The sequence below is a fragment of the Urocitellus parryii genome, chromosome X (assembly GCF_045843805.1).
Source record: "Urocitellus parryii isolate mUroPar1 chromosome X, mUroPar1.hap1, whole genome shotgun sequence".
NCBI lineage: Eukaryota > Metazoa > Chordata > Mammalia > Rodentia > Sciuridae > Urocitellus > Urocitellus parryii.
In genome coordinates this window covers 127,204,870-127,228,012 of record NC_135547.1, presented here as the reverse complement: position 1 = coordinate 127,228,012, position 23,143 = coordinate 127,204,870, and the positions used below count along the sequence as shown (strand labels likewise).

Sequence of the window (23,143 nt, the reverse complement as noted above, 5' to 3'; positions counted from 1 at the left end):
GGCCAATGAGCTTCAGTGCAGGGCAGAGGAACAAGCAGGAGAGAGAAAATTCACAGGTCCCCAGGCCTAACCCATGTCATTGTCACCACCCCCAGGAGTGACAGAATTCTCCCAGGGACACCCCAATTCTTTACTAAATAACAACTTCAGGAGTCAAGACGCTCACAGCCACTCACATTTCTAAAATGTGTGCGTGCGATTCTCCAGCAGATGGCCAACAGGATAGTAAGGAGACTACGTCAAGATTGAATCACTGTTGATTTTCTGGACGAAATGGAGAGCAGAAATGTATCCACAAGAAGGGTCACTCAAGTGTGCTAAGGCCAAAGCACAGGCCGACACTGTGCCTGCTGAGGTGTTGGGGCGTGTCTCTGAGTGTATAAGAACGCCTCTTCCACTTTGGTGTGAAGTCTTGCTTTCTACTCCAGAGTAGTCATAAATACTAAAAAAAATCAAAGTTTCATGCTATTTTTTTCAAATGTCCAATTTGGAACTAATTTGTTTTTGTTTTTATTTGGTACTGAATTCAGGGGCACTCCACCACTGAGCCACATCCCCAGCGCTATTTTGTATTCTGTTTAGAGCCAGGGTCTCCCTGAGTTGCTTTTGGGCCTCAGTTTGGCTGAGGCTGGCTTTGAACTCATGATCCTCCGGCCTCAGCCTCCTGAGCTGCTGGGAGAACCTCTCAACGTAACCATTGAATGACACGTAACATTTGTCCAACACTCTGATGCATAAAGGAGAGGCCCAGGAGTGTGGTGTATTCTCAGGTTGCATGGAATTCCCAGGGTGCGGATCTCTAGCTGTAGAAACCAGCATAAGCTATGTATCTGCAGGGCCCAGGGCAAAATTACAATGGAAGGCCCCTTCTTCAAAAACGGATCAACATTTCAAGAGTGCAACAGCAGGTTTTTCAACCAAGGCTGAGTCCCTTGGAGGTCAGAGGCTTCTGTGAGTGCACAGGGTGTGTGCCCAGGACGTCAGCCTGGGCAGGAGATGGACTAAGCCTGAAAGGAATTAGATGATGTTTTTGAAGCATCACCAAACTCTACACCTGATACAAAAGTTCAAATGCTCTTTTTAGTAGTCGCTCTTCTTAACCCCAGTGGCTGATTTAGGTCTTAGGGAGTCCTGGTGAGTGAAGGAATGTTGCTTCATCTCCTAAACCACAGACCTGTGGATGGGGTGCAGCGAACACAGGAAAACAGGCCCCTGCTCCACCCTGTCTTCCTCCTCTCGCACGCAGCCTCGTGCTGTGGAAGGAGGCTCCCAGGGTGGACGCACCTGCAGGGGACATAGACGTGGCTCCCCCTTGCCCAGGTTTAACATTTCAGTCTCATTACTTAGATCATCCTTAAACATCTGTGCGTCCACATCTTGGATCTGAGTACATCTAGTTATTGTCCAAGCACCTTTCTTGTAATTAATTAATCCATTTATTTATTTTGTAGATCTCTCAAAAGTGACCCTTTATTCAGCTTGGGAGATATTGGCCCTCTTTAATATGCTCTATATTTATTTTGAAAAAATAACACTCACTTAGTGCAATGTGTAGAGGGTGCCACCGGACGCCAAGGCCTCTCCCTCCTCTGCCGTCAGCCCCCGCTCTCTGTTGCCAGTGTCCCCCACCCCAGTGTCCCTCCTCCATCCTTCTGTCCAACCAACATTTCCCTGGTGCCCGCTCTGTACAGAGGAAGACACAGAGGTTCAGAGAGGACTGAAGCCCACCTCCCCCACCTGACAGCCCCGACTGTGGGTCAGGTCCCAGCATTCTCCTCTGTGAGGGGGGATAGTGACCCTTGCCTCGTGAATGACTGAGAGGAGACAGGTGAGGTGGCTGGCAGAGACCCAGGTCCTGCGGCTTCCGCTGTGAACAAGCCCAGGGGGGCCTGTCCTCAGGAACTCTACCCCGAGGCCCTCAGGACTCGCACCTCGGGTCCCCCTTGGCACTGCTCCACTTTGCACTGGGCTACTTCTCCTGCCGCTGACCTAGAACCCTCCCTGTCACCTCCTCCCGCCACAAGGAGGCCCACGCACAAGCCAGGCCCTTCCTGCAGCTGCCAGCTGGAGCCTGGGAATGGCCCGGCCTCCGCGTGCCTGCGGGACTTTTCAGCCCAATTCTCCAGGTTCACATTCACCAGGATCCTCTCGTCAGCTGCAGCAGCAACAGCTGGTGCTGGCCTCAGGGTTCTGGACGGTTGGCCTTCAGCCAGGGGAGGGGACGTGGGGACCAACCACCAACCCTCCCACCAATTCAGGTGTCATTGCTTGGTTCTCCGTGGAGAAAGTCACTGAACGGTTTCAAAACACTGATGACCTCTTCCCCACCTCCGCCCGCCGAGAAGACCAAGTTCTCAGTCTGCAAGTACCTCCATGCCAATGTGCTGATACATTTGGCAAACTGTTCTTACTGCACTACCCAGCACAGTACCCAGCACAGTACCCAGCACACTACCCAGCACAGCATCCAGCACACTTCCCAGCACACTACCCAGCACAGTATCCAGCACAGTATCCAGCACACTACCCAGCACACTACCCAGGACACTATCTAGCACACTACCTAGCACACTACCCAGCACAGTACCCAGCACACTACCTAGCACACTACCCAGCACACTACCCAGAACACTAACCAGCACACTACCCAACACAGCATCCAGCACACTACCTAGCACACTACCCAGGATACTACCCAGCACACTACCCAGCACACTACCTAGCACACTACCCAGCACACTACCCAGCACAGTACCCAGCACAGTAAACCAGCACACTACCCAGCACACTTCCCAGCACACTACCCAGCACACTTCCCAGCACAGTACCCAGCACACTACCTAGCACACTACCCAGCACACTTCCCAGCACACTACCCAGTACACTACCCATCACAGTACCCAGCACACTACCTAGCACAATACCCAGTATAGTACCCAGCACACTACCTAGCACACTACCCAGCACACTACCCAGCACACTACCCAGCACAGCATCCAGCACACTACCCAGCACACTACCCAGCACACTACCTAGCACACTACCCAGGACACTACCTAGCACACTAGCCAGGATACTACCTAGCACACTACCCAGCACACTACCCAGCATAGCATCCAGCACACTACCCAGCACAGTACCCAGCACACTACCCAGTATCGTACCCAGCACACTACCTAGCACACTACCCAGGACACTACCTAGCACACTAGCCAGGATACTACCCAGCACAGTACCCAGCACACTACCCAGCACACTACCCAGCACACTATGAGGCGCTTTCTGAGCTGCATAGGTTCTTTGAGGAACCCAAGGCCATGTGCCTCTGAATGACTCGAAGCCCAGAGAAAAGACTCTTCCAGTCTTGCCTTTGGTTCCTCCTCTGATGAGGGAGCAGCCGTGTGTGGTGATAGAGCTGTCTTCAGATTGCCTGGTGCCCAGGGAGTGGGCAGCACCGTCCAGGACTTACCCCCTCCCTTCTCTCCAGATACAGGATCTGTGGACTTTGACCAGGCCCAATGCACTGGACTAGTGGATCTTGGGAAGCAACTCCATCAAGAACCGGCAGTTTAGTGAGGACCCGGCTACCAAGTCCATGGCCTGGCACCCAGGGCCTGTCGAGCAGGCTCCCAGAGCTAAGGGTTTTCTCGTGGACCATGAGTCTCCTAAAGGGGAAGCTGTCCACCTTCACAGCTGGGTCCTGTGACCTGAGACACTGGCTGGTGAGCAGGGACAACCCAGTGCACAGCAGGAAGCACCCACTGGACACCTCACTGCACAAAGGATGCTTCTTCCCGTGTGCGTGTTTGCTAGGATTGGAATCTGTCCCTCTGATTGATGGACACCATTCAGAGCCCACTCCAGGAACCTGGTTCATCTCTGGACCTCCTGCTGTAATTATTTGAGCCGAATTGTTTATTGCTTTACCAGTCACACATTCTAAACTGATATTCATGGCATATTTTGTATGTCAGAAGTCATATAGGTCTTCAGATTTCAAGGTACCTTTGCATTGGTGATGTCATTTTCAATGACTCCAGTCAGAACTTGCCATTTACCCTCGGCTTTGTCGAGTTATACCTGTAGTTCACTTTGCCCAGGCAACTTCTTCAATAACTGCTTAGTTCTTGCTCAAATATGCCCACATTTCTTCTTATGATATGTACATATTTAATTTGAAATAATCATAAGATTTCGTGTGTGTGGAGCTGGGGATGGAGCCCAGGGCTTCATGCTTGCTAAGCCTGAGCTCTGCTACTGAGCTCCCACCTCAGCCCTCGAAATAAATTTTGATTTATTCTCTTTTGTTAGCAGGGCCGGAGAGCAAACCCTGGGCCTCACAATGTGCTCGCCAATGTTCTACCACCTAGCCCCATCCCCATCCCCAAGGAATTTCAGATTTAAGAGAGAGAGAGAGAGAGAGAGAGAGAGAGAGAGAGAGAGAGAGAGAGATTGCAGAGACAGAAAGCTGCTATGTAACAAGGGTTCTCAGCGTGAGGCCATTCTGGGTCCCCACTGGGCTGCAGATGTTGGAAGGACATAGAAGTACTGTTGACTTCTTTGCTTGGTTGGGTGGGGGCTACTCTGAAATCAGACAGGTGCTGCTAGCACCTAGGGGGTAGAGGCCAGGGAGGCTGCTGGACCCCCTCACAGCAATGGGCAGGACCCCACAACATTAACCCTTACCTGACAGCTGAAATAGAAATCCTGGGGAAAGAGGCTTTGGGATTCACGGCCACAGAAACAAGCATCACAACATCAGGGCAGCCTTTCAAAGAACTCACTATTTTGTAAACTCTAGAGCTACTCAAAGAGCAGAACTTCTAAGGTAAAAGAAGAAGAAAATAAAGTAGCGTCTTTACCTGGGCATGGTGTAGACTCTATGCAGCATTTGTGTGTGTGTGTGTGTGTGTGTGTGTGTGTGTGTATGTGTGTGTGTGTGTACGTGCGCGGGCATGGGGTAGAGTGGGTGCTGGGGCTTGGACCTACATCCACGACTGAAGAGAGCTGTAGCATTTACAGGTGAGACCAGAGAGAAAAAACGAAGCCAAGGTTCTGAACAGTCTTACCCTACAGGGGATGTCCCACCCCAAATGCCCAAAGTATCTCAGTTGATACAATCAGACTCCAAAGCCCTTCTCTTACGTCATTCACGTGCTATGCCCTTTCCATCCCAGACTTGAATGATGCAAACTTCCAAGCTACAAGTTGGGTTTTTTCAGTTTCCCCCTAGAAACTCTAGAAACCCCATATTTTTTGTCTAAGAGAACTGGCCATCCCTCCAGTCCCACCCAAAGTGTGTTGCTGTATCTACTTTGTTTCTCTTCTGTCTCTAGCAAGCTCCATGGAACAGGCACCACTTGGGTTGCAGCTGTATCCCCTGCCTCTCAACAGGAAGACCAGGAAGCTCAAGTTTCAGTCCCCGGTAGAGAGACTCTGAATAGAAAGCACAGCCCAGGCAGAGTGTCCAAAGGACCTGAGCCTGGTGTCTGTCCTTCTTTACCAAGTCAGAAACACACTTTCATACTTTTTGTGTAATTTATATAACGGAATAATATTAACTGTCTTAAGTAATACAAAATTATTCCATTATAATTATTAACGTGCCCATTAATATTTCAAAATGTTTCAACTAACTTTGTTAATAAGTGACTAATCTACCACATATTTGATGAACAGCCTGTAAGCTATGTAAACGTAGAGATGCACACATGAGTCTGAAACAAGGAGATCCTGAGAACATTGACTAATAGTCATGTAACCTACATCCTGCAACAGACATTGTGCTATACAAACTGAGCAGTTTGTATAGCACTTGATACTTTTAGTCTTTTTTATCTGAAAGCAGGTTATAGATATTTCAACTTTTCTTTCCTTTTTTTTTGGGGGGGGGGACTTAGCTGTAGATTGGTGTCTTGAACTGGGGGCGATTTGGTTGTTTGGAAGTTGCCTGGAGACACTGTGGATTGGCTCAGCTGCCCCTCAGAGACCAGGGCTGCTGGTCCCCCCTCCCATGCACAGGACAGCACCAACCACCAGAAGGTCAGGCCCCACCCTCTACAGTGTCCAGTTGGAGAACCTCCAGGGGAGAGTCTTGGGAAGAAAGAACAGGACAATCTCTAGGAGAACAAACCTTCATTATTCTTATTACTACTCTATGAAATGGGCACGTGGGGCGGAGGCCGCCTTCCTGGTCAGTCTCTTCCCAGGGAGAAGCGGGAGTGGGCGGCCAGGGGTGAGGGGACAACAGTCTCTTAGAGTGGGGGCTCCTCAGGTGACACAGAGGAAGGCCGAGGGTGGCAGACCTGTGAGTCCAAGCAGTGGCCAGTCCGCGGGTGGCCAAAGCCTCCCCGTGGGGTAGAGGGAGTCAGTAGGAGACGATGGTGACTGTAGGTCTGTATCTGAACAGAAGGCGGCCGTCGGGCCCTCTGGGGGCCGTCAGGGGCACCATGGGGCTGGGCGGCCTTGGAGGCTCAGGGGGGCCCCTCTGCTGAGGCTGCTGAGCAGGGCGGCCAGGCCCGAGGCCCCTGGACTGGGGGGCACTTGCTCCCGGGTCTCCAGCTGCAAGACGGTGTCCTTGGCCAGGGTGGTGCCTGCACCGGGGGACACAGCGGGCAGCAGCAGGCGAGGGACGTCTCCGGGGCCGGCCCTGCCTGGGTCTCCTGCGCCCTGGGCGCAGGGCTCGCGACAGAGGACCCGGCTGGGGCGCGAAGGGCCGCGTCCTTCCCTTGCTGATCACCGGGAGGAAAGCCGAGGGCCTGCGTTTCCGGGTCTTCGTGGGCTCCCGGGTCTTCGGGGGCTCCGGGCTCTTCGGGGGCTCCGGGCTCTTCGGGGTCTCCGGGCTCCGAGGGGGCTCTGAAACCTCAAGCTTAGGGACCTTGGGCTCGGGGGCCTCGGGCTCCGGCAGCTCAAACCAGAGGGGCCCATCAAACTTCCTCTTGCCCTTGGGGCACTGGCTCAGGGCCTGGAGCACCGTGGCCTTGGCGCACGGGTCTGGGCTGGGCGCCACGGGTGGGCACTTGTAGCGGCTCCCTGGGCGCTGGGGGGCTCTGATGAGGACTGTGACGGGGCTGTGGGCCCCGGGGCGCCTCCTGGGTGCTGGAGGCTTGGTGTGATCGGGGCGAGGAGAGCTGCGTCCCTGCTTCAGGAGCTCCCAGAGGGACGGCTGGGGCTCAGTGGGCTGCGCCGCCGCGGGGAGGTCGGCGGGCACGAGCGGGGGCAGGGTGCGGGAGAGGACGAAGAAGCCCGGGAAGGCGAGCTCGGGATGGAAGAGGCCCGGGTCCCAGCGCCGCGGCCTGGGGCTGGCAGAACCGGGCTCCTGCGCGCAGCCGGGGGGCAGCGGCGCGGTCCAGGGGCTGCGCGGGTGACCTTTTAGGTACCTGGTCAGGGAGCCGCCCATGAGGGCGCTGCGGGGGGGGCTGCTGCGGGATGGGAGGCGTCGAGATCAGAGACCAAAGGGACACTGTCCAAGTGGCGCTGGTGTCCAGCGGAGCCCGGTTGCTAGGACCCCAGAGGCCCCAGAACGCCTGGATGTCACAGTGAGCGGAACCCGCGGGGACCTGGGGCTCTCGGGAGGGCCAGGGAGGCCTCATCCCCTGTCCTTCCACTGCGGGTCCCAGCAGGGCCTCGCTCCTGCTTCTACTTCTTTAGAATTCACAGGAAATGTAAAAAGGGGACTTAGGAGGTGGGCTCCTGCCACCAGACGCTGGAGAGTCCACCGCAGCCGCCGGCTGCAGGCTGGACAGCTGGGAGGACCAGGAGCCGCACCATCCAGGAGGCTGGGCCCAGGACCAGAGGGATCCACCCTCTTCCCTGGTCCAAGACCCAAGGCTTCTGGAAACTCCCTGCAGAATCACTGGCAAAGTCCACTTGGGAAGAGGGGAGAAGCCAGAGTCCACAACCTGAGTGGGTCGCAGGACCCATCAAGAGCCCCTCCCTGTGCCATGCAAACAGTCATCCTGTTGATCTGAGCGCCCCCCTCCCCTTAGGGACGGTCTCCTCTCCCATTGGCTCGGCCAGAAGCCAATCACTCCTAGACACACCCTCCTGGGCACACCCAGAATCTTGTTAATCCTCACCTCTTAAACCAATCCAGTGGGCAATTCCACTTAACCATTTCAGCTATTGGAGAGGGGCGCTGGCCACACGGTCAACATGGACATAGCTGGGCGTGGTGGAGCCCACCTGCAGGGGCACCAGCTCAGGAGTCTGAGGCAGGAGGATAGCAAGTTTGAGGCCAGCCTCAGCAACTAGTGAGGCGCTAAGCAGTTTAGCAAGACCATGTCTGTAGATTTCGGGGGAAAAGGGTTGGGTATGTGGCTTAGTAGTTAAGCGCCTGCCCCTGGGCTCAACCCTTAGAAACCTGTCCCCCAAACTGATCCTAGCACACTGGGATGCTCTTTTAGGGAAAAACAGTTCATTTTATCAGGAAAGATGGTGATGTTTCATCTCCTGAGATGGACGGATGTTAATGTCACTTTTTCAATTTAGTGTTGAAGGAAATGGCTAAGATGATCCAGGAGGATCTATTTCCCCTGGCGGTGTTGATTTTATATGGACTTTCCCATAGTGTTCAGCTCTACATGTTCATTATGATGGGCTTCCTCTCCCAACACCAGTGCCATGTCCTTTCCTTCATTTCTATTGGTCATCTTGGAGTAGAGTGAGGCGCTTTTCCCACTGATGGTTGGAAACTTTCAATTTAAAAAACAAATGGTCGATGGGTTGTTGGGGAATGGATTGCACTGCTTGTAAGTCTATTAAAGGTTGTGTGTGTATCCCTCTTTTTTGAAGAAAATTTCCTTTTCAAAGCACACCTATGAGAAAGCAATTGGGAAGTCCCAAATGCTAAAATGGAAGGGGATGGGGACAAAATACAGAAACTAAGGAGGCAACAAGAGTGCGGCACCCATTCACCCAGGTTTAAAATGAGGACTGAGTGGAGAAGACAGTACTAGACTCACTGAGGAAGTGTCCAAAGCTTTGAGGTCACACAGGGCCAAGTGTCTGGCACTTAGGGTGGGGTCAGCCGGTGGGTGGAAGGGAAGGAGAGACCTGTCTTCACCCCATGGGACGTCATTTTTTGGCCAATTCCTTATTTAAGAAAGGATCCCCAGCTCTGTGATGTGAAGAGAGGTTTCTAGAAGAGCCAGATGGGATAGGAAAGCAAGTGTGACTGCATTCCAGGAAAACCTTAGGTTCCAAACAGGTTTAGGGTGGGTGTGGCCCCTGGGCCCTGGTTTGCACATCTCTGAGAAAGAGCTGTTAGCATACACTACAGATGAGGAAAAGGAGCACTTGAACAAATATTAAAAATCACATCCAGTTGGACAAACTTCCAAGCAAACAGTAATGGAGATTGAATCCCAGAGCTGTCTGGGGCTAAAATATGTCCTCCCAGCCAGGGACTGAGTCTGTTAGCTACTAAGTGGGACAGGCACGTTTACAGGCCAATTCCTAACACATCTTCAATATGGTGTTGGTTTTATTCTAGCTCAAACTGTTTGGAGAAACAAAGAACCAGCCGTGACATCTAAGATCCCGGGACCACTCTTTATTTATTTATTGTTTTCTTTTAGGTTCCAAGATAATGCTTGGATCCTTTCCTATTGAACTGAGGTTTTCTAGAAAGGTTCATACCTGCCGTCTCTGTGACCTGAACTGAGCATGCCCAGAGGGCTCAAGTCTGCCACCTTGAAATGTCTGTGTTCCCCGTCTGAACCTTTCACAATGACTTTAAGCTCAACATGCACAGACATGTGTCCACCAACTTCTTTTCTCCAACCGTGATCCTGAACTGACGGTATCAGAAATGTACATCCTCACCCAGACCTGCTCAGGGACAGGCCCAGCCCCAAAGTGAATATGGACAGACTCCCAGAATAAAATTCCATGCTCCTTTGATTGGGGACAGCTTTGCTTGGCAGCTAGCTCCATTTCTGTCCTTAATCTCTGTAGGTAATACCTCTTCTCCATTTTTTTTTTTTAAATTTTCTTGCTGTGCCCAATAGCTGACCTGTCTCAATGACTGCTAATGGTGATGCACAGTGCCCCAGGTCTAATGGTGGTGGCCACCAGCATGGAGTGACCTGATCCCAGTTCTACCCTATGTCTTTACTAAGCTCACATTCAGCAGTCAAGGTGCTCACGGGGCCTTTTCCATCGCTAAAGTCTTTGAACGTCTTTGATCTTCCCCAGCAGATAATAAAGCTGGCCGTCAAGATGCTACGTCTTTTGTCGATGTGAATTTTGTCTTGCTGTTTGCTTTTAAATCCTGTGCCAACTTTAATCTTTCACTAGGGAGGTAAGGACTTACTTTTGCAGACCTTGGGATGGAACCACTGTGGTTTGACTGGAAGAGATGGAGGGCAGAAATCCATTCACAAGCAGGGTGGCTCAAGTGTGCCAGGGCTGCGGGACAGACACACACACACACACACACCGTGAACGCTGAAATGCTAGAGTGTGTGTCTGAGTTTATAGGACCGTCTCTTCCACTCTGGCATGAAGTCTGCTTTCTACTCGATAGTAGTCCTAAGTACTCAGAAAATCAAAGATTCGTGCTATTTTTTTCAAACAACACCCAAATTGAAACTAACTTTACAAATTAAGGTATTCAGAGTATTCTTTCCATTTTTTTTTTTCATATTTTGCAAAGTCAGGAGAATTTTCCAGTTGCAGGAGGGAACAATAAAATATTGACAGTCTGTCAACCTTGGAGTTATTCCCCCTGCCTCCAAGGAAGCACACTACATTTCCATTAAAGATAGAGTTACCTCCTACAGCCTTCAAGGGAAACTTTTATGAAACTGCATGCACATTCAGCCTCTGCCTGCATGAAAATATTTATCATTAAAACCCCTGGTAGCCTGCAGACCTGGAAGAATATAACTCAAAAAGTAATTTATATGCGGACAGTTACTGCTCCCCCACTTCCTATAAAATATAATTTCTCTTGCTTAGAGTGTAAAGTTCTAATTACTCTTTACTTCCAGGTGGATCATGGTGAAAGATGGAGTGTTCTTGTAGAAGTCATACAGTAGTGTTTACGAGATCATATATCAAGCTTCAGATGTGAAAGCCTGACAAACATTCAGCTCTACCCCACATCATCTGTTACAAAGACAGTCTCTTCTGTAGAATAACCAGAGACCCAAGCAATGTAGGGAGTTTGCTCTGTGTTTTGGCTTTCATTACTTTTCTGAATCGACAAGAGGTGCAAGATTATCCGTCAGCTGAATGCAGCTATTTCTAGGGAATCTGTCTTTAGAATAAAGCAGCTCTTGTGAGGTTAGCCGTCATACTCTCTTGGTTCAGGGAAGACACTGTCTGATTTTAAAAGATGATTATCCGAGATCCTAACCCTTAGGAATCAAATACCTTGGTGGTCAGGATCTTAATATTACGTATGGCCGCTTACTCACTTAGCAGACCTAATTCTAGTGTCTATCCACAGGGTAGAAACTGTCACCCATAAAGAGAATTCCTCTGGAATGGTGAGCCACATGATTAAAACGTGCAAACATCCTGGAAAAGACAGAGGATGTCGGTTGCTGGAAGATAACAAAAAAAAAAAATACCATTTCTGTCTCCTTGTTTTTACTCCTGTATCTGATGGATCAACTGAATGACACCTATAGAAAGCTCTGGAATGTTCTAGGAAGGAGATTGGATGGAAAGAAACAGAGTAAGGAAAGGCGTGTTTTCAAAATGAAGGCTTAGAAGATCCATCCAAGGTACCCCGAGGTTCTAGGGGAGGAAAGGAATACCTTGTTCATCCCGTCTCACTGGTAGGCAGGGTGCAGCGATGGATGATACACAGGAGTCAGGATGGATGTCCCATACAGACCATGACCCATGTGGGATCACACACAGACAACCAGTGGTGTCTCACCAAGACAGATGCTCACAACAGCCGACACAGGTGTGTGAAGAAGGAGATCACCAAAGGTCTTCCTGAGGAGGCTGAGGCAGGAGGATCATGGTTTCCAAGCCAGCCTCTGCAACTCAAGTGCTCAGCCACTCAGGGAGACCCTGTCTCTAAATAAAATACAACCTAGGGCTGGGGACGGGGCTCAGGGGTCGAGGGCCCCCGAGGTCAATCCCTGGTATCAGTAAAAGAAGTCGCTGAGTTTGCAGAGCTGGGTGAGGAGGCCCAGGAAGACTAAGAAGGCCAGCCACGTGCCGTGGCCAGGGAGCGCGCCACACGTGAGCGGGACCACGGCCAGACAGACTCCGGATGCCGTCACCTCAACACTGAGCAGTGGGGTGGCGGCTTTCCCCTGCCCGCTCCTGTTCTGGGAAGGCGCGCAGATTAAATGACGGGAGCTGGCAGGCCCGCTCCAGCTGCTAACGGGGAAAGGATGCGGTTGACGGGAAGGAGCCGGGGAGCAGAGGGCCACGCTCGGTTCACAGCACGGGTGGCACCCCACCGTCCACGGGAAGAGAAGGGTGCAGACGTGGGGCGGACTCTGGAAAGATTCTGGTGTTGGAGAGAAACAAGGCGGCTAGCCGCTCAGGATAGAGTTTGGGGGGAAACAAGAAGAAAAGAAAGTGGAGCTCTCCAGGATGACGATTCGAATTTCATGAGAAAGAGAGGACAGGGTCTGAGCCACAGGAACAGCTGGACAGATATCACATGGGATTTAAAATCAGAGACAAAGGACTCACTGGCCCTGGTGGGGGGGGGAAGGGGCTCGCGAGTTCATGGTTGGAGGCACTGGGTCTGGGGGCCTGCTGCCCTGCAGCTGGAGGTGCTGCGAGGCAGCTCAAAGCAGCACTGGTCAGGGGAGAAGCAGGTGGTCCAGGCACAGGAGAGAATGGCCTCCCGCCTCCTTCTCTCCCCCAGGCTGGGTCCTCTGCCCTGCGTGCTGTGCCCAGCCCTTCCTTCTCTGAGCCCTGCTTCTGTATGGAAAGGAGTCTGTGTGTCAGGAGCGCACAGAGGACGGGAGGCTCACGGGGAAGAATGTGGCGCTCATTCCCCTCCTCCATGTGAGCTCTGTCTTCCCCCAGGGCTCCCCAGGGCCTCTTCAGGCAATGCATAGGGCCCTGCGTCTTTATCTTACATTTATGGCCCCAATTCAACACCAGGCACTTTGAAGGCGGAGACCAGAATACATCCAGGGTTGGGAAAAATGTCTATGTGTGTGTGCGCACGCGCGTGTGTGTGTGTGTGTGTGTGTGTGTGTGTACACTCAAGCCCTCCATATCTGTAGGCTCCACATCTGTGGATTCAACAGAATATAGATCAGAAATACGTGGGAAAAACATTGCTGTTGTATGGAACACATAGTGACTTTTCCTTGTTATATGTTTTTAATCTTTATTTCTTTATTTTTATGTGGTGCCAAGGATCGAACCCAGTGCCTCACCCGTGTGAGGCAAGCACTCTACCACTGAGCCCCAGACCCAGTCTCCTTTTTCTCGTTAATAGTTCCTAAACGAAACACTAGACCGACCATGCACAATCATGCAATTAAAGGGTATTACGCACTATGTATGTCTGTGCAGTATAGCATGGTATTTCTAGCATCATAGACAATCACGTCCCAATTCACAGGCCTACATTTCAATGCAAAGAATGAATGAATGACTAGATTTAAAAGTGAATGAAGCTGTTGGGTTTGGTGGCACATGCCTGTCATCCCAGGGGCTCTGGAGGCTGAGGTGGGAGGATCACAAGTTCAAAGCCACCCTCAGCAACACCGTGAGGTCATAAGCAACTCAGGAGACCCTGTCTCTAGATGAAACATTAGAAAAGGGCTGGAGGTGTGGCTCAGTGATTAAGTGCCCCTGGGTTTCATCCCTAGTACCAAAAAAAAAAAAAAGAAAAAAAAAGAAAGAAAGAAAGAAAGAAAGAAAGAAAAAAGAATGAAGCTTCTTAACACATAGGAATAGTTCCATGAGAAGTTTTAGGGAACAGTTATATGGTACCCGGACTTATACATAAAAGTTGACCCCTTTGAATCTATTTAATCTCCAGAGAGAGGATTTCTCCAAAAGCCAGGAAGCTGTGATTCTGGTACTTGTAGAAAGTGTCATATCCAACCAAGCTGCTCATTTGGAGCCTGCCTTTTTCCCAGGTGATGGAAGATAATCCTGAGCGATTGCTGCCTCTCACTCTGCAGAGCTCGTGTTGCCTCTGCGAAGTTGAGTGCTTTCTTTGTCTTCTGATCAAGACCCACTCCACGAGGGAGTCAGAGTTCTGCTAGTCTCATGAACCAATGGCCCCAGGTTCCCCAGGACAAAGGGCCCTGTCCCTGGCCGTCTCTCTCATCCCTGCCCTGGTTCCCTGAGCCCTTTCCAAGTGCCCCGACACGGCAGTCCCTACCAGCCCCGCACACGGAAGAAGCCACAAACGTCAAGGAAATTATTTTACAGCTAAGATGTGCACGTCCTGTGAGACCCTCTGGTTTTGCTCGGTTGGTGACAAACAGACGACGTAAGGGGGAAAAAAAGAATGGAAACAAGGAAAACCAATGTGGGAATTCTTAAGTAACTTCACTCAACGGAGCATTAGGTAGCTGTCCAAAAAGTAACATGACCACCGTGTGACACCAAGCAAAACAGGCATGCCACGCTTTCAGGAGAGAAACAAAATCTAGAACCATCTGACAGCTTGTGTTCTCTCAAGCAGAGAGAAGTCTGCTTGTGCAAATAACAGAAGTGCAAAAATAGATGGCTCACCAGGTATGGCTTTCCTTCTTTTGGTGGCAGTCCTTGGGACGGAACCCAGGGACTCACCCGTGCTACACAAGGGCTCTACCACCGAGGTGCCTCCTGCCCTGTTTTCTGGTTCAGTTTCCTTCACGGCACCAAGACAATTGCACCAACAATAAACACCACCAAGATGTCTCCAGAGGTGAGACTGTTTTGCACCTCGTTCTTCCATGGATACACAGGCATGTGTCACCATCGAGCTCAAGATGCACGTCGAGGTCACTTACTGTAACTGGTGGGGTGTGGGGACGTGAAGCGAAGGGACACCTTGGCGCTCTTGAGGCGGGTCTGCCCCCAGTATGTGATGGCCTGCAGTTCCACCGTGTAGTCGTAATCTGGCTGAAGTCTCTCCAGGACCACGAAATTCTGGAGCTGCAAACAGAGAGAGTATCCCCGAGCCCCGTTAGAAACGGTCTTCACCTCCTCTCGTTTCCATAGCAAATCTTACCAGACACTGTGAAGCACACCAACGTGTAGCTTGCATGGACCTTCAATTTCCCAAGGTCAGACACCGTGTGGATTTGCACCGTAGAAAATCCACTTTTACCGCGGATCAAAATAGATTTCACAAAAAGGCCAAAACCCGTTAAGTAATAATTGTCCTAATAAAACAACTGCACGTACAGGAGCAAATGATTTCAAACACACTTCCTTCTAGACAGCAGTCTGAACAGAAAAGAGAGCTCTTCCTAATGAAGTTACAAAGGCTTGTGTTGCCAGAGACCGGGGACAGTTATGGGATGGCATTAATTGCCCTTCTTTGCTATCCGTTCTACATCTCCTGAGTGCAGTTCCACCAAAAGTTATAAAACACATCAGCTTCAAAAAAAAAATACTTGAAGATATTTCTGCCATCATTATCGTCAATGTCAAACACTGACCCAATTTTCAATAGATGCTGCTGTTATTGAAAGGAAGTAAAGCAAAAACTGTATAATTGGCTTAATATCTTGGGGACAAGACAGGAATTCTGCAAAGGCTAAAGGAAAAGGAGATATCTCCAAGTGCACAGGGCAAGGTGGAATTAGAACTGAAGATGACACTTAGGAGAAGTTTAGTAAAGCCCCTTCCAGGAACTTGAACTCAAGACAAAGAAGATCATTGCCTTAGAATTTAAAACAAATCATTGAAACGTAATGTACTTGTTCATTTAAAAAAGACAGGTAGGGGGCAGGTGTAGTGGCACACGCCTATAATCTCACGAGGCTGAGGTTGGAGGATCGTGAGTTAGACCAGCCTCAGCAACTTAGTGAGGCCCTAAGCAAGTTAGCGAGATATCTCAAAAATAACAAAGCCTGGGATATGGCTCAGTAGTAGAGGGCCTTTGGGTTAAATCCGTGGTACCAAAAAAAAAAAAAAAAAAGGTGATATTGAAAAGAATGCTTTTCTATAAAGGGGTCGTCCTGGTGGTAATTAGCATCCATGAAGAAGAATGCGTCAGTTATTAACGCAACATCAATCAACAGAGGATTAGTAGTATTCTCTCCAGCAGAGAACATTCCAGTCTTCCATATTCAACGTGCTACTTTAAGATCATTCCAGTTTTATGTATCTAGTTACACTGTTGTCTGAAATGGTGAAACATGGAATCCTCTGAGTAAATCTTTTGCTTAAATTCCTCTGTTAGCATCCTGATTCTAACTTGGTGTGTTTGGAGGTGTCTTTGCAGAGAGGGAACAGGATGTTGACGGGCATTTCCAAATCAGGAGTTTAATGCTGTCTGTGGTATCAGCTCTGGGACCAGCCCCTCCGTGGACGTCTCCGTCAGATTCTGCACTGCCGACGCGGCCCCTGGTGACATCTGGGCTCAACAGCTCACCAGCCGGTATCCCGCCGTCAGACTCTGCTTCCCCGAGGATGATTTCCTATTTTAACCACTAGCAGGTCTGCGCGTAAGTCCGGGTTCCCCATTTCCTATAAGTAGGATTTATCTGTTTAATTGCATCTTATTCTTCCTAAACTCTGTTTTCTGCCAGGTCAATTAAAATCCACTTTGCAAAGAGCCTTCACTTGCAAGTCCCCACTTTATTTAGTTACCGTGGATATTAGAACGGTGTCTTAAGAAAAGGGAATAGTCGATCCCCAGGAAGAAAATTCCTTGGCGTCTTATTTCTTGGGTGCTTTTCTGTTTTCTGATCTTATTGATCCGTTGGCCAAACTTTAATATCTCAAAGTGCAATGATTCACAAAGAAATAAACTTCTCCCCTAAAATTGTTCTTTGTCAGTTCTTTTGGTCACTGCAGTGAAAAGGGGACTCAAACTCTGGGCTCATGGATACTTAAAATTACTAACTGCACTGGATCATGGTGATGAATTTATGATTCCTGCTTTGTTTATATAATGGGCATATGATACACATCAGTTGCTAATATCCCTGGTGTCTCTTTGAGCAATGCTGTCTGGTGACGAATGTCATACAATGCCACCTGAAGTAGGGAACTTTAAATTTCATCATGTCATTTTTTTCCCCCCTTTGGATTCCGGTGATTTTACAACTTTTACTCTTGAGCTATTTCTATCAGACAAAACATGGCAGGATTCTTCAACATAAGAAATCAACCTGAATGACAATATCTTCAAAATGAAAACAGTTTAACATGATATGGGTTTTTGGAGACATGATTTATAATTCCAAGATATCAAAATCTTTAGTGCAAAAAAAAATCCTATCTTTTAAAAACTATTTTTAAACAGAACTCATTTGGGGAATCAACTTCATAAATGAGGGGGGAAGAGTGTTTATATAAATGTTAGAACATCAAAATGAAGGAAGGTACACCAAAAGTAAATCGAGTAGCTAACTCCTTTCTGCACCAAAATGTCCTGTTCACTATGATAGAAATCTCACTGCAGAGAAGGGCTCAATGAAGATTTAACTCTTGGCATCTGGATGACAAAGCCCTTCAGATTCTTCTTAAATCAACGTGAAAAACACGTGGTCCAACTGTACTTTCTAAGTGGTGTGCAGGTGGAAAAATTTGAAATAGGAGAATTATGAGTATTTGCCTTTCAATTTACAAGGTTCTTTTGAGAGAGAGAGAGAGACCTGCGTATAAAGGACATCTTACATCATTTCACTTTTGTGGCTACACAGGTAAGAAGGACCTGTGTTAATTGTGGCTTTGATTTCTGGAGGTGACGCCGTAACTGCCATTAGAATAAGAGTAGGTGAGTGGACTCAATTCAGTTGTGTTTGCCTTGGATGGGACACAAACCCTTGGCACACATGCTCCTTGGTGCTCAGTCACTCTAACAAATGCCTCAGAAGATCGACTTAGAAAAGGTCTCTCCTGTCTGACAAGTTTTAGAGGTCTCAGTCCCTGACTGGTGGTCCTCTTTTTTTGGTAGGGTGGGTATGGGGGTTGAACTCAGAGGCACTTGACCCCTGAGCCCCATCCCCAGCCCTATTTTATATTTTATTTAGAGACAGGGTCTCACTGAGTTGCTTAGCACCTCACTAAGTTGCTGAGGCTGGCTTTGAACTTGCGATCCTCCTGTCTCGGCCTCCCGAGCTGCTGGGATGACAGGTATGTGCCATGGTACCCAGCTGGAGACCCCTTTGCTGTGGGCCATGTATCATGGCCAGAGTAGGTGCACAGTAAAATTGCTCTTCTGATTGCTTAGAAGCCAAGAGGTAGAGGAAGGGGCTGGGGTCCACATACACCCTGCACGCCGCGGCCCTCCCTGCTCGTTCCCACTCACCCCGTCTGTGGTTTTTCTCCGCTTCTTCTTGGTGGGGACAAGGGACTTGTTGCTGACCGTCCAGCTCCAAAACACCTTGTAGTGGTGCACGGGGATATCTGGCTCCTCGGGGAGGTCCCAGGCAATGGTCACCGTTACGGTCCCGTCACTGTTGACGGTGGAGTTGGCCAGTTGGAGGTTAGCGGGGGCTGGGGGTGCCGACGGATCTGTAACCCCAGGGAAAAGAGAAGCCATCTGAGTCACCGGCCAGGGTCAGCAGCGTGACACCAATTTTATGTGCATTGTCGTGTAATCCAACGACTTATGTGTAACGTCCAGTTTTGCAATTTTACCCTTTCTGGTTTTCTGAAAACCAAAATCTCAATGGGGTGCTGAAACCACCAGCTTACAGAACTCTGAATGGAGAAGGCATCGTGTGATTGCAGCCAGAGGGTCTGCTCATTATTTCCAGTTGCAAATTGAGCACAGGCAGATGCCCCACACCACAGGCCACCTACAGATCCCCCCACAGCAGAACACGGCCCAGGGTTCCAGCTACAACGCCATCTGCACAGGAGGCCCAGAGAGACCATATCTAACAACGTAGGAACCAAGAAGCCGGGAGAAAATGTACCCATGTTGTGACTGTCAGTCATTCCAAGCTTTGCAACAACGGCCAAGGGACTTATATTAAAAAAAAAATCCCTAGCTTTCTGCAGTATGGAGATTCCTTAGAAAAGTTGGACTGGAACCACTATTTGACCCAGCAACCCAGTCCTCAGTCTATACCCAAAGGACTGAAAATCAGCACCCTACAGGGACACAGCCACATCCATGTTTATAGCAGCTCAATTCACAAGAGCTAAAATGTGGAGCCAACCGAGGTGCCCTTCAATAGATGAATGGATAAAGAAACTGTGGTTCATATACACAATGGAATATTACTCAGCCATAAAGAAGAATGAAATGACGGCATTTGCTGGTAAATGGATGGATCTGGAGAATATCATGCCAAGTGAAATAAGCCAATCCCAAAGAATCAAAGGCCAAATGTTTTTTTTTTTTTTTCTGATATGTGGATGCTGATTCACAATGGAGTGGGGATAGGGAAGAACAGAGGTACTTTGCATTAGGCAGAGGGGAGTGAAGGGAGGAGGGGTATGGGGTAGGAAGGACAGAATATGGGGACGGAATGAATCAGACATTATTCCCCTAGGTACTTGTACGATTGCACGAATGGTGTGACTACATGGTGCACAACCAGAGAAATGAAAACTTGTGCTCCATTGGTGTATAATGAATTGAAATTGAAATTCTGCTCTTTACGTACAACTAATTAGAACAAATACAAAAATAAAAAATAAATCCCCAGCTTTCTTCCGGGATCCACAGTGCCTGGGGCATATTTATGTAGGCTAGTTGCTTTGTATTTAAAATAGGAAAGTTTCGGGGCTTTCCTGGTGTGGGAAGCATAGGGCCCTTGCATGTGAGAAGTCTGCTTTGGTCACCCATAGCGATCACCTCCTTCTCCTTGCAACACACCCCTCCGGCTTCCAGGATGCCTCTCTCCACTAAATCTGCCTTCAGGTTCACGCCAAGCTCCTGCTCAGGCACCTGCCCCTGCTTCCTCACATTCCATCAGCTCTTAACACAGGAGCATCTCAGGGTATTTGTTACAAGACCAGAAAGCTAATATAGTCCCCCTGACCAAGAAAACTTTACCACCATTTTCTCCAAAGTCCTTATTATACCAGTAGATTTAGCACATGTCATCTGTAAAATGATGTGTATCTTTCAGACATTTTCTCAAAAGTAAGGCTCCTGATCATACCAAGATGGTGCACTTCCATGACTTTGATGTGATTCTTCATGAAAGAACGAACAAGGCTCGACATCGGAGCAAATGCCCGTTTATTGAGGAACAGCTCTGCATATTTATAGAGCCAGGGGTGGTTTGACAGTTGACATGGGGTGCTTTTTGATTGGAGGGTAAGGATCAGGTGAGCCAGCAGGGCTAGTCTGATTGGTGGGTAAGGATCAGGTGAGCCAGCAGGGCTAGTCTGATTGGTGGGTAAGGATCAGGTGAGCCAGCAGGGCTCTGATTGGTGGGTAAGGATCAGGGGAGCCAGCAGGGCTCTGATTGGTGGGTAAGGATTATGTGAGCCAGCAGGGCTCTGATTGGTGGGTAAGGATTATGTGAGCCAGCAGGGCTCTGATTGGTGGGTAAGGATCATGTGAGCCAGCAGGGCTAGTCTGATTGGTGGGTAAGGATCAGGTGAGCCAGCAAGGCTAATCTGATTGGTGGGTAAGGATCATGTGAGCCAGCAGGGCTCTGATTGGTGGGTAAGGATCAGGTGAGCCAGCAGGGCTAATCTGATTGGTGGGTAAGGATCATGTGAGCCAGCAGGGCTCTGATTGGTGGGTAAGGATCATGTGAGCCAGCAGGGCTCTGATTGGTGGGTAAGGATCAGGTGAGCCAGCAGGGCTAGTCTGATTGGTGGGTAAGGATCATGTGAGCCAGCAGGGCTAGTCTGATTGGTGGGTAAGGATCATGTGAGCCAGCAGGGCTCTGATTGGTGGGTAAGGATCATGTGAGCCAATAGGGCTCACCATTGGACGGCTCTTCTTGGGGGATGGGGAACTTAGTCTTTGGAGCTGGGGTGACTCCCAACACTTCTAATGGCTTCCTCCCCCATCACTATTAAATTACAAAGTCAAAATGCAGACTGCAGATTAAAAATACTAGAAAAGATGATTCCGTCCGTCCCGAATGTGTCCAGACATTTTCCTGTCAGTGTAACAACATTCATGTAGCGCTCCATGCGTGACGTACCATGAGTTACTGGAGCAGATCAAAACCTATAGGGGGATGTGTGTGGGTTACCTGCAAACAGTACACAGTTTTTATGTGGAACTTGAGCATCCTCCTTGGAAGCTGATCGATGATGGTGCTTATTTCTTTTCTGTCTCCCTGCCCTGGGGCTGATCAAAGCTCTCTCTCTTTTCTTGGATCCTACCTTCCTAGCATTCACAAGAGCCCCTAGCACACAGCAAAGGCTCAGTCAACATTTGCTGAATGGTTGACAGAGAGGCTTCACCTAATGGTGAACTTGGACTTGTCCAGAGATAGCCCAGTTTCAGGCTCAAACTTGTCAATCAAAACGGTCAGATCATAAGATCCCCCGGGTGAAATGCAAAGTCAGAGGAGTGCTGTTCCCATCTGAGATGAGAGAGTCACAGCAGCACCCTTCTGTTATGGAGGATTCCGTCCTTCACCTATCAAAGGGAGTGGCAGATCCTTGCAGGACACAGAAATCAAGCTGACATCATCACCGCAAAGCAAGAGGAAAGTTAAGATGCAGGAACACACCATGAATCACATCCCAGCCCTTTTGGTATTATATTTAGAGACAGGGTCTCGCTGAGTTGCTTAGGTGCCGGTGAAGACAAAGATAAAACTAATGCTTTATCTTTATTTTTAATGCTTTATCAAAAACTAATGCCTTGCTAAGTTGCTGAGGCTGGCTTTGAACTCGCGATCCTCCTGCCTTAGCCCCCCTCCCCCACCCTCAGCTGCCAGGATGACAGGCATGCGCCACCGTGCCCAGGTGAATGGGTGCTATTTTTACACATTTTAATTTGCAAAATGTCCTAATTAAACCTCATTTGCAAAATAGGCCAAGAGCCAAATTTGGACCGTGGTCTATGAATGGCCAACCCCTCGTCAAGAGCATTTTGAAAGCTATTATAGAATCAACTTCATGAAACTTGACATGAACACTGGTTATGTGCAACTTGATGATATGCTATTGATTGAATGTTGGCAATGCTGTTCCCGTTTGGAGACAGGGGGCAGGAGGACTAATTTCTCACTTCTCTGGCTCCAGATGATAGAGGGAGAGGGTTAGATCCACATTGCAGGACCAGCCTTCTCTCAACGCCCCCATCGGAGTTTCACACCAAAGCATGTTCCCTGAGTCTCGATTCTCTCGCTGATTCATTCCATTAATTCCTTTGCACCCTCACGATTACCTGCAGGAATGCACCCCGGAAAACACCAAGCAAGCCCACTCTCGGAGATAACTGAGCTGAACTTCTTATGCAAACTATGTTGAATATTTAACGTGTGAATCCAACTTTGGCTTTTGAGAACAATCGTTCCTTTTACCGGCGATCCTAGGTGGTGCCTTCAGCAAAGAAGATGGACCTGCTCACTTCCAGCAAGTCAGATTTCTGGTTTGATCACGTAACCTTTTCTGGCACAGGTCACAAGCCACGAAGGAACAGGCACGAAGTCTTAGCACAATGGAATACTCTGAGCCCAGCGGTGGCCAAAGTGACAAATGAAACCACTTATCACCCTTGGCCAAAATGCAGGTCTATTATTGCACACTCTCATGGGAGGGAGAAATCCCGTCACTTTTTGTGAGGGCAGACTCCTGTCAGGTTGGCAGACAATGCTATTTGTTACATAGAAACCACGTCTGCCTGTTAAAACAAAAAACCCCAGATAAATAGCTAGGGCTACAAAGAAAGTAGCCACTATAAATAATCACAGGCTAACCCGCACACAGCACAGAATAAAAACTATATATATATATTGCAGGAAAATGAATGTCGATGTCTGAGATCCCCTTCCCACTGAGCTGCGTCCCAGGAGTACCTCTGAAGGTGTGAGACGGAGATCCACTGCAGTTTTATTTTAAAAGTCATGTTGCAACTAGGTTGCAAAGTCTCCAAGCA

At 49.2% G+C, this 23,143-nt stretch overlaps 1 protein-coding gene across 1 annotated transcript in view; it reads right to left on the bottom strand.

Moving 5' to 3' along the window:
- The window catches only part of Anos1 (anosmin 1), a 135,048-nt gene that overhangs the window by 17,491 nt on the left and 94,414 nt on the right, over positions 1-23,143 (bottom strand). Inside the window, exons 7-8 of the mRNA XM_077793991.1 lie at positions 18,422-18,627; positions 14,946-15,090 (exon numbers count right to left, since the gene is read on the bottom strand). Of these exons, the coding sequence (XP_077650117.1) occupies positions 14,946-15,090; positions 18,422-18,627 (351 nt within the window). The remainder of the gene's footprint in view (positions 1-14,945; positions 15,091-18,421; positions 18,628-23,143) is intronic.